An 11203-nucleotide genomic window follows, 5' to 3' on the forward strand; every position below is an offset into this window, starting at 1 on the left:
CATTGCAGAGGCAGGAAGACAAATGGGACAGGGTAATGTGTGCATTTTTCCAGTGGGGAAAAATCACTTACAGCTCTGATAATTGACACCAAAAGAACATTTTCATGTTTCAATTAGGTGGTCTGAATTTTCTCTCCGTTACCAAAATACATGGTGCACAGCATTCCAGACATCGTTTATAAATCATTGCTTGGGGATCTTAATAGTACTTCTGGCCCCATCTGCCTTCCTTCTGTTTCAGAAGGACCTTCAATAGCCTTCTTATACAGAAAAATAAAAGAAAAATAAAATAAAAAATCAGAAGTTGTACTTCAAGTTGTGGGCCAGCTTTCTGTGCTGCCTCTAGGCAGGAGGTCGCAGCGTTCATCCTGGGCAGGAAACTCCGCAGCGCCTGAGGGATCTTAGCAAAAAAGGTCCTGGGGACACTTTCCTCCCAGCACAGCATCAGTCTCTGTGTGGATGAGTTCTCGTAGGTCTGATTTACTTCTGTGGGGTGCATGAGGAAGGCACGGTGAATTGTTTTGGCCTGGTAACAGGAGAACAGCAACTGAGTGACTGGTGTACCTAACTCAGTGCAACCCCATCGTGTGGAGGGGGATGCTGTTAACCAAGGTTGATTTTCTCCTGAAATGGAGAATGCTCCAAAAAGGGTCCAGTTTTTCGTCATAGGTGTAACTATTTCGGTAACTGCCTCCTTCACATGAAATGAGCTGTGGTTATATTACAGGAGAGCTGTTTATGTTGTGGTGAGCAGGGCTGTGTGTGTAGGGGTGCGTGTGTGATGGGCTACCTGCATCAATTCCCCCCACTGTGTCAGGACAGCTTAACCCTATATGAGCATCTACACAATCACATAACTTTTTCTATTAAAATAGGCTTTCCTGTTTTAACCTGGTGAAGATTTATCAGGGGATGATAAGGATCCTTAGCAGATAAGCCTTATCTGCTGTACCCATTAGAACAAGCCAAAACGTGCTGTGAGCTCCCATGTCCTGTGATACGATCAGAGGAGGGGCTACGACTGCCCCAGGTTATAGTCTCGTAGTTTTGTTTGTGTGTGTTTGTTTGTTGTTGTTGTTGTTGTTTTGTTTTGTTTTGTTTTTTAATTGGTAGGAAAATAAATTTCCTCAGTTATATTTTCCATGTCTTTGGTGACTTGCAAACCTTGTGTTCCTAATGCCTATTGCGTGCACATAATGGTATGTCTCTTTTTTTCCTCTATCTTCTCTCCTGTAGTTCTTCATGTTTATTTTGTTAATCTTCCTGGCGGAGCTCTCAGCTGCAATCCTGGCTTTTATCTTCAGAGAAAATGTAAGTATCCTATGGTGGGCAAAATATGAACCTCAGTGGGATTGTACCCAGCTGGAGTGTGGTGTTCAGATGGTGGCTGATAGTGACTGTTTGTTTCAAATGCCAACAAACCTGCTTCATTACTATCTTCAGGCTGCAGAACTGCCAGCAAGCCAGTGAATGCTAACTAGTTTGGCATGTGCAAGGTGGATGGTTTATGTACAAAAGATATATATGCTGGGGGACCACTTAAGTCCTGGAGTTTTCAGTCTTCTCGGTTCTTTCACAGCCAAACCAAGTGCATGTTCCATCAGGGAGAAGCTTTATAATAAAGTCACACTAAGGTTAAAAGCACTGTTTTCTTTTTTCAATATAGCATATGTTTAATATTAATATTAACGGTGAAACCTCCCGTTTCCCCAGCAGAGCCAATGCTTGCTCTGTCTGCTGTGCTAAAAACTCTCTTGTGCATCTTTTAATATTTGTTTTAAATTTTCATCTTCTAATACTTGCCAGATTCCTCTCAATGCTGCTTGTAAGACACGCCCCCTAGCCTGCTCTGACCAAATCTCCCCATGTCCTTTTTTGAGTCCCATCAATGGTTCTCTTGCATGTTGCCTTGCTTACAAATTTCGAATCCTTCTCTCCACAGCTTTATATGGTGTAGCCTTTCTCTGCACTGCTCCTGTGCATATTATTATATGCCCATCATCCCCCCCATGCTAGGAGTAAGCGTCGCCTCATTGTTTCCCAAACCTGCAAGAGTCTCTGCATTTTTCCACATCCCCACATGCACAAAGAAGAGCCTGACTGAAGTAGGTTCGTCCTTCTCAAGGCAGCCCACCTTTGAAATACGACTCTGAGTGATGGCAGTGACAAAACATCAGCTAGTGATGGTGGTCACTAGTTAGTGACTGTTAGTTTTTATCTTGTTTGTTTGGCATCTGCCAGCAGTAAGAGAACTTACAGCGCATTTCCTGTATTGATTGTCACAGAGGTGTAGCATGAGCAAGTAAGGACCTTTTAAAATGATGATCAGATTTTCATTTTCTTGAGCCAGGATATACTTTTAGTTTTATTCACATTAAGAGATTTTGGTAAGCAAAGAATCAATACTTAAAAAGCTCACGGCAAAACAGTGCAGTGTTTGTACGGTAGGATAGTCCGGGGAGAGGTAGTGGGAGCATTTTTTTTCCCCTGTATAAGCCGGTGGTCTTTTGTCTTTGCCTTGGATTTGAACAGTGGGGAAAAAAAAACTCACTTTGTACACAGTGTGGGCGCCCCATTACAGCCTAGGCTTTGAGACCATGCCTTTGTGGGAATAGCTGCAGCTCTGTAAATAGGCTGCAGCCCGGGGGGTCTGGTGTGTTCTGGTCATTACAACTCTGCTGTTAGGAGCTCTGAGGGAATTCCTTTGGTACGGCACAAGCAGCAGACCGCACACGTAGAAACGCCTCGCACCCGTGTGCTTCCCGGCAGGCCCAGGTATGATCTTCACAGAGGGGAGATAACACACTGCCCGGTGAGCCAGGTTTGTGGGGAGCTTAGGAGAGGCACAAGGAACAAAGTTTGTCATGTGTGTGGGATGGCTGTGCCTTCTTCCCTCAGCCATTAGAGTCCTGCAGAGCATCAGGATCTGCCATTCCTTGGCAGCCATGGGATGCGCGGGGATGTGGCACTCGCCAGATAAGATCGCAGTGGTTATTCTAGACTTCTGTGACATCTGGTGATGGTTTGTGAGGCAAAACTTGCAAGGGAGCAAGCTATTCTGCTGTCTCTCCTGAGCTTGTCTCGTTTGCATCACCAGCTTCCCACTCTGTCAGAATGACTGACAGAAGAGGCAGAAATGGGAAGAAATGAAGGGTGTCAGGATCCCAACATAGCTGCAGATAGCTCTACGCAGAAGATAAACTCAGTCTGAAAATTCTTGTTGTTTGTCCGCTCTTAGGGTTTCTTCTGAACAAAAAACTTGTTTTGCTGTTGCTGTATGTTTTGGTGGTAGCTCCTCTGGCTGGGTAACTACTTGCAGCTAATTTTGCTGTTATCTGTGGGTTAGCCAGATGGCTGGGCAGAATGCCCGTGGGGTGATCTCCCAGTGATCCTGTGTCAGGAAGAAGTCTTCACAGTAGTCATTTAAGGTCAGGTTCAGATGTGCTTTTCTCTTCCCTGTGAAACAAGAAGTTACTTTCAAGGCTTGCAGTGGTAAGAGCACATTTGGGCAACCAACATTTCCTGGAGGCCTACCAGGTTCAGTGATGGTCGTTGAACCAGTACCTATGGCTGTAGCCACGCTGGGTGTAGAAAATCAGACACAAGAAAAGGGCAAGCTCTATCTGCTCGCTTTCCAGATAATGTTTGGTGCAGTTTTCTCTTGTATGGTTTTACATGCAAACCAGCTCCCCAGCACGCAGCAGAGTTAAATTATTAATAGCTGTGGGAGTAAAAGAAATTTTAGACGCAGAAGGAAGGGAGAAAAGAGATATTTGCTGTTGAGATTGGCCGTGAGAGGAAGCGTCAGTGAAGCACAGTGTGGTGGTGACTTAGATGTTGAACTTAGTGATATGGTTTAGTGGAGGACTTGTTAGTGTTAGGTCAGAGGTTGGACTCAATCTTGAGGTCTCTTCCAACCTAGACAATTCTGTGATTCTGTGACTTCATTCACTGGTGGTCACTTCATGCTCTGGTGTGTAAACATACGCGCTGTTTCTGTACAGGAGATGTTCTCCCCTGATCAGCTAGGAAGGAACACGACTGAATGGCTCTTTATTGCTTGCGGCTGTGGCTGATGTATCTGCTTTGTCAGAAGCGTGTTTGGAAGATGTCATTTTATTACTAGGTCCTTTTCTCCCTTCTGAGCAGTGCTTGCACAGTACTCCAGTGTGCACAGCCTTGGCTTCAGCAACAGGGGGACCATGGATATGCGTGTAGGACTGTCTTACTGACTGCTGTCCTCCTTTGTCAGCAATTTTTTAACAGAATAAAGACACTTCTGCTGATCGATTTTTAACGTTTTTCTGAACTTCAGATGTTCAGGACAAACAGTTTAAGAACAATGAAATGGAATCAGTTATTTTCCTGGCAGACTTACCCTTCCAGCACTAGGCTTTGTTTTGGGCCAAGTCTCGTAAAAATCTCACACAAACTCTGAACAATTTCCTCTGGGATTGCTGCTGTCAAAATAAAGGTTTCACTTTATATTTAAATGACTCTTTTGTTTTAGACCCGGCCAAAGGCAGCCGGCTGGGATTATTACCAACTGTAATATCAGTTTCAAAGTCTGTGCTTCAGAAACAGACAAGCATCAGAAAAATGTGCTGCTGTCTCTGCAGGCAAGGATGCTGGGTGGGTAAAGTATGCAGAGAGGGAAGGAAAGGAGAAGACTGAGGGCATGTTTCTGCATCTTCAAGCCTAGCCTCCCCTTACTGCACCAAATTCCCAAAGGAAAATGCCAGTCCTCTATGATCCTCTGGTATTTGAATATTTTGGAAGCAAAAAACCATGAGTTAAAAGTGATTTAGGAACTCAGATTTTATGAGACAATCTCATTAAAAGGTAGTGAGACTTAGCTCCCTATGCCATGCAAGTTGTCGTGACAAAGTTTTACCCAGTGTCTATGTAGTCATTAAGTTTTGCCTTAGTTTGTATCTGTAAAAGAGAAAACAATATTAAGTGGTGTTCTGGGTCTTTTAAAGAATGACCACAGCCTTCTTGGCTTTCCTTAAGTTTTGTGATATAGTTACAAAGAGAACAGCCAAGCTTGTGCTTGTGCTTTTGTGCCCACCCCATACATCTCATGCATATGTATGTGTATGTGTGGTATTTCACGTTGCATATCAAGAACCTGAAACCAACTCATTGCAGATGCACTAACACATAGTGCTACACTGTGTGAACAACAGGAAAAAGGAAAAAGAAAAAAAAAAAAAAAAGGAAAGAAAAGATAAAAAAAACCCTCTCTCTTGAGCAGCTTAATTCCCAATCCTGCATGGGTGTAACACTGAGGCTTTGCGCTGGCATAGAGATGGTGTCTGTGTGGATCAACTCGGAAGGTATTTTAGCCAGGGGCCCACACAAGTCAAGGCCTATTGGGAGCCTGAAAAGGGGATTCCTTGAAGTTTTCATCCTGAAGTGATAGAAAGGGCCCAAGATTGAATCAAAGTATTCAATTTAACGAGACTATTAAGTTTGAATATTTACTAGTCCCCTGGAGAGTGATCCTACATAAATGTAATTTCAAGGTGTCTAACTTTTTGAGGAGAGTCTGAGCAGAAATGTTGGCTTGGTTTTTCTATTTTACTATAAATGTAAACAGGAGTAAATGAAATTCCATTAGTTTTTATTGTTGACCTTAGGAAAAAAAAAAGTTTAAATTATATAAACACTGGAAATATAAAAAGGGGATTTCTTTTTCTTCACATGTGTGGGTGAGTTTAGATCTAAGGCATTGTCAGGGAAACGGTCTTTTTTTTTCTGATTTGTAAGTTGACTTGAACATTTCATATTCATTCCATGTGTTTTAATTCATTTTCATTCCCAGCAAGTTTGGTATTAGGGCTTGATTCTCCTTTCTCACACATGGAGTTCCCCTGATGCTAGTAGGAAGATAACTGGTTTGAAATGAAAAATGAGGGGAAAATCATGCCTTGATTGCAGACCTTGAGTAATATAGTAAGTTAAGTTACTATTTGGATATGGATTTGAAGATCTCCCTAAAATCTGTTTTAGTCTTGTTTTAATTTCTGAAATGCTTTCAAACAGCCCTGAATATTAAAAGATGTGCTTTAAAGAGAGAAGTTGGCAGTAACCCTTTGCATTTCCGCCTGTGTCTGTGTGTTTCAGTTGACAAGAGAGTTTTTCACCAAGGAGCTGAAGAAGCATTACCTGAGGAACAATGACACAGATGTCTTCTCCGCCACCTGGAACTCTGTCATGATCACGGTAAGCCAGGCCACGCCAGTCCCATGCTGCTGGTGGTCAGCTCTCAGTGCCATGCTCAGCCAGCACCCTCAGCTCGCCTGGGTTCAGCCTGCCCCAACCACTCCATTGTGTCAAGCACAGCACCAGGGTTTGTGGTGGCAGCAGTGGGACAAAGGTGACAATTCCTTTGGCAGACAGGCTTTCTCTACACGAGCTGCCATTGGTACTGTTCCCAGCTCACAAAGCTAGAAATAGTGCTTATTAAAGGTTTCTTACTACAGCCTGTTAAATGAGTTGGTAGGCGACCGATGAGGCAGGAGTATGCCTAATGGAGTATTTTCAAAGCAGAAATATTTGCAATCAAAATTGACTTTGTTACTACAGTCCTAATCAGGCGGATTAAAGATTGGCTGTGTCATTGGAATTGGAATTTTTCTTATCTGCTACAAGTTGTTCCTTCCTGTCTGCTGCAAGAAGTTGTGTGTGCTTGTGTCTGTGTGTACACACATGAACTTTGGGCTCAGTGCAGCCCACATTGTATCTGTTCAGGAATGAAGAGTAAGATGTCAGGCTCTGCAGAGGAAAAGTCAATTTTAATCTTATAAGAAAAAGATGATTGCTGCCCTTCATGCTGATTCAGGATTTTAATGAAGACATTTCCTTTTGCTGACTGAAAGGAGACAGACTATGACTTGAATCCTTAAAAAGGACCTGACTTGAATCCTAAAAAGGGAGCTTTCTTGGATCACCTAGCAGTGCCTTTGAACAGCAACAATCCTGACCATTATCTATGGGAGAACGGGCAGTCGGGAGCCTGGATTGCACTGTTGGCTCTTTTACAGACTTGCTGGGTGATCTCAAGCAAGTCATTCTGGATGTGCTCCAAAGCCCTGTGTAGATCATGGCAATATTCCCAGCGGTACCTTAGAGTCCACAGTGTGACATGGGAACAGTGGGACTTCATAAAGAGGCTTTGATGAAACAGAAGCTCCGAGGTACAAGCACAACCCACTTCTCTGGAAACAGCAATTGTTTTGTCCCTGCTTTGACTAAAGTTTTGATCCCTGCAAAAACAGGTCTTTGGGAGAATTCTGGTATCTCTTTTCAGGGCAAAGCATAAACTGTCTTCCTTTTTTTCCATGCCTCTCTCTAGTTTGCCTGCTGTGGAGTGAATGGACCAGAAGATTTTGAAGCTGTCCCCCATCTTCCAAACTCCTCTTTTGAAGAGGCAACACCAGAGGCTTGTTGCCAGCGAGAACTCCAGAGCCGGGAAGGGATGTTTATTAACAAGGAAGCCTGCCTCACAGGCGTTGAGAGATTTCAGAACCGACAGGTAAGGGGTGCCAAATGCCAGGAAAAGGAGTTGTGGGAGCCATGGGTGGGTTGTGAAGATAGCAGGTTGTGCCATTCTGACTGCAGGTCAGCTTGCAACTGTGCTTACACTGGTAACAGCTTTTGAAGTCGTGGATATGTCTGATTCTGAACATCCCCCTTCATTGTGTGGACTGCTAAGTCCGTGCTGTGCTATATCGGCAGAAATAATGGAAACTTTCCCAGGGGATTAAGAAGTGGGGTAGAAGTTCATGTCAAGCTTTACTGTGGCTCTGAAGGTTAGTACTGTCTCTGAGAAGAAGTTAATTGGCAAGCCAGCACAGGTCAGTAATGATGTAATGAGTTTGGCTCTTATAGGCTGTGGCAGGGGCTCCAGTTTAGTTCACAAAGACTACTCATCAACACCATATTCAACTAAGAGATTGCGGGTTAAACAGCCACAGAAAACCATGTCCGCTTCCCGAGGAAGAGAAGTGTTGGAAAGCTGTGTTTCTCTGCCCTTTTACTGATTACAGTAAAAAGAGGGCTTTTCTCTGAGCAGGTCTCTTGACTTAGCAATTCTTGTCTATGCTAGGCTAGAACAAGGCAATTCAGAGTAAAGTCGTTGACACTGATACCACCAGCCCTGTTTCTTTATATTTTCCCCAAGACCTAAAGTTTCAAAAACTTTTCTAGCAAAGTTCTTGACTGTGTTCATCTCGGCATTCACAAGTCAGCTGAACTCTGTGCTGACTGCGTGTCTAAGCCTCCTTTTCTCTCCGGTCTAAGCAGCGGTTCTCTTTTCAGCACATGAAAACAGACTGTGAAAGGGAGTAAAGGAGTTTGGAAGTAGCGCATGAGCTGTTCCTTGTCTGGCAGCTGGAAACGGTTGGCAAAGGCACACTGGGTGAGAGATCATAGCAGACAGCACCATACTGCATCTGCCAGGTCTGATTGCCACGAGTAGACAGGGAAGAGAGAGAGAAGGAGAGATGACAAACAGCAGGGAGGAGAAAGAAATGCATTTTGAGAAACAGGGATAAAGCTGATTTTTAGCTTTTTTTTTTTTTTTTTTTTTTTTTTTTAAAAAAAAAAAAAGCTTTTCCTAAGCAGTAATGCCGAGGCCTAACACTTCTATGGGAAGAGTTTTTCTGTGAGCCCTTTTCACTACAGCGTGGAAATATGACAGGAACAGAACTGCAGCTGAGCAGCCTCATGGTGACAAAAGAGTGATTTTAATAGTTTGGCCACTGCCCCAAAATGGCCTTCAGTCTGTGGGGCTGTGTCATGAGTGGGTCCCCTCCGTGCTTTCCCTTGCTTTCCTCTGTGTTTCGCTCCTGGTGAGTAGGGTCTGGGACGGACACCAGCATGGAAGTGTCATGCCATTTTTTCAATTCAGACATTTTCTTTTGGGGTGAAAGCAAAATAATCAGGTGATTGAAACGTGCCAGATATATGGATGGAACTACACATCTGTGTTTGCATGTGTAAGTGGACAGGAGAGGTCCTTTTTACATTGGAGAAACTCCAGTCTACTTCTGTCTTTATACGTGACCTATTTGCAGAAATTTGCTGGTGGGTTGGAATTTTAGGCTGGGAGAACTGGGGCCAGGATAAGCTGATGATTTCCAGAACCACCCTAAAAACTTTTCAGAGGATCTGCCTGCTGTTAATTGTGTGAGCGGTAACAAATGACATTAAAGATGATGGTAGCTCTGCTGCAGAAATGGAAGGATTACAGCAGTGCATGGCCATGGGTTCTTAATGACTAATTCTCCTATATTCAGGAATCAGCAAGTGTTCATCCATGCTCCTGCTGGGTGAAGGCACAGAGAAAAGGTCCCAGGGTGTGAAATAGCTGCTGGCTGTGACTGAAATACAAGGCAAGAATCTCTTGCCTTGGCTTTAAATAAATAGCCTGTATCCCTCGTCATCCTCAGCTGCCTGTCATATGCCCAGAGGGCCCTTTCCTTTGTGCTCAGTCTCTCCCCTCTGCAGATGAAATGTCTCTCCCCTGCTGCTCCCCTCTGTTCTGCAAGAAGTCACAATTCCTCTTGGTCAGTGAGGGATTGTGTGTGTGGATTACTCTCATTCCACTGCAGCAAAACCTTCCCCTCCCTGCCAGTGTCACGCTGGTTGCTGCCTCCCTTGCTGTGGGGCTGGGTGGGGGAATGAGAGGGAGCCGTGCTTTTGGCGCCTGGGTCTGACAGCACCTCTCATATGCACACGGGCTGTGCTGCGAGAGCAATGCAGCATGCTGCTCCGTGTTTCTCACCGTGTTTTGTCCTTCCTAGGGCTGCTACACCGTGATCCTGAACTCCTTTGAGACCTACGTGTACCTTGCGGGAGCCCTTGCCATCGGAGTGTTGGCCATCGAGGTACTGTTGTGTGATAAGGAACACAAGCACTGTCAGTGGATGTCCGGCTGCAGGGCAGGGAGCTGTTCCTGCGACGTGCGGACGGGTTATCAGCTTGTGGTTTTTAATTGCCTGGGGAGAGACGGGCACTTGGTCCCTTGCCACAAGAGGCAGGGAAATAACCTCTGCTGCAAGCCTGCAGTGCCGCCTCGTGTTGGCCCTGCCTCAGTTTGCAGCTGTGCCGCGCTGGTCGCAGAGGCTTTGGGGATCCTGCTGCCTGCCTCGGGACCTGATGTGATTCCTGTCCTCACTGCAGCAGCATCCCAGCAAGCTGCCTGCTGTGTCACTTGGTTGTGTTCGAACTGTGCCTTTGCTTTAAAAGCTCAGTTTAGAGCCTGGAAATGGACTGCCGTAGGAGCACCTCCATTATCCAGCATTAGCATCTGGCTCTTTGCTGGTGTTTCTGCAGAACAGGCTTCCACCAGACAGGACCTTAGCCCAGGAGTGCTACCCAACAGCATGGCTGGGACAAGGCCAGGTGTTTTCCCTAGCCCCACGTCTTGTGCAAAGGAGAGGGAGCTTGGCAGGGCCCCAGCAGCCCCCCACGAGTGCACCCTGCCCCTGGGCAGTGGCAGTGGGGCGCAGAGCTCCGCTGTGACACCAAGGGCAGCTTGGAAATGAAAGCAAGCTGCTGCTGCTGCAGCCAGCAGCAGCTCCGCTTGGAAGGGAGGGAATCCCCTGCAGGCAAAAAACATTTTCCCACAGCCTCCCCTGGGTGGTGGGAAGAGGCCTCTCGACACATCACATCGCTGACGGCTGGGCAGGAGGGAGGGATGGGAATGGTCCTGAGGCTGGGGATGGCTTTGCCATTCTTCTCGAAGACGCAGCTGTTTCTTGTGGTTCCTCATTTTGGTTTTGCCCTCTTCTTTCCCCCCTTCCCAGCTGTTCGCCATGGTCTTTGCCATGTGTCTCTTCCGAGGGATCCAGTAAGAGGCGGCCTGTGAACTGACACATTCCCCACATGCTCAGAAGAAGGAAGGAAAATCAGAAGAAACAAAACCTGAAAACATCCAAAAAACTTTATTTTTTTTAACAAAACGGGGTAGGGGGGGAAAAAGGAAAAAAAAAAAAAAAAAAAAAGAGGGTTGTAATATATGAATGACCAAAAGGATTGTACTTCAGGGGCTGGAACTTTGAGGTGATGTGCACTACACTGTACACCAGACCCTTGCCCAGAGCCACCCGCAGCAGCCGTGGAGCAGGAGCCCAGCGCAGCTGATTGCACTAACGAAGGACAGAGCCTGCAGAGGGGAGCGGGAGGAGGAGCA

The 11203-nt window shown here is 45.6% G+C and overlaps 1 protein-coding gene across 4 annotated transcripts in view; it reads left to right on the plus strand.

Annotated features, from left to right (window-relative positions):
- Positions 1-10950, plus strand: part of TSPAN18 (tetraspanin 18) — a 106318-nt gene extending 95368 nt beyond the window's left edge. For all 4 annotated transcript variants that reach the window (XM_032188024.1, XM_032188025.1, XM_032188026.1 and 1 more), the window contains 5 exons: positions 1237-1311; positions 6130-6228; positions 7361-7540; positions 9813-9896; positions 10818-10950. In XM_032188024.1, coding sequence (XP_032043915.1) covers positions 1237-1311; positions 6130-6228; positions 7361-7540; positions 9813-9896; positions 10818-10865 — 486 coding nt within the window. In that variant the 3' untranslated portion in view covers positions 10866-10950. The remainder of the gene's footprint in view (positions 1-1236; positions 1312-6129; positions 6229-7360; positions 7541-9812; positions 9897-10817) is intronic.
- The last annotated feature ends 253 nt before the right edge of the window (positions 10951-11203 follow it).

The sequence above is a fragment of the Aythya fuligula genome, chromosome 5 (genome assembly GCF_009819795.1).
Source record: "Aythya fuligula isolate bAytFul2 chromosome 5, bAytFul2.pri, whole genome shotgun sequence".
Classification (NCBI taxonomy): Eukaryota; Metazoa; Chordata; class Aves; order Anseriformes; family Anatidae; genus Aythya; species Aythya fuligula.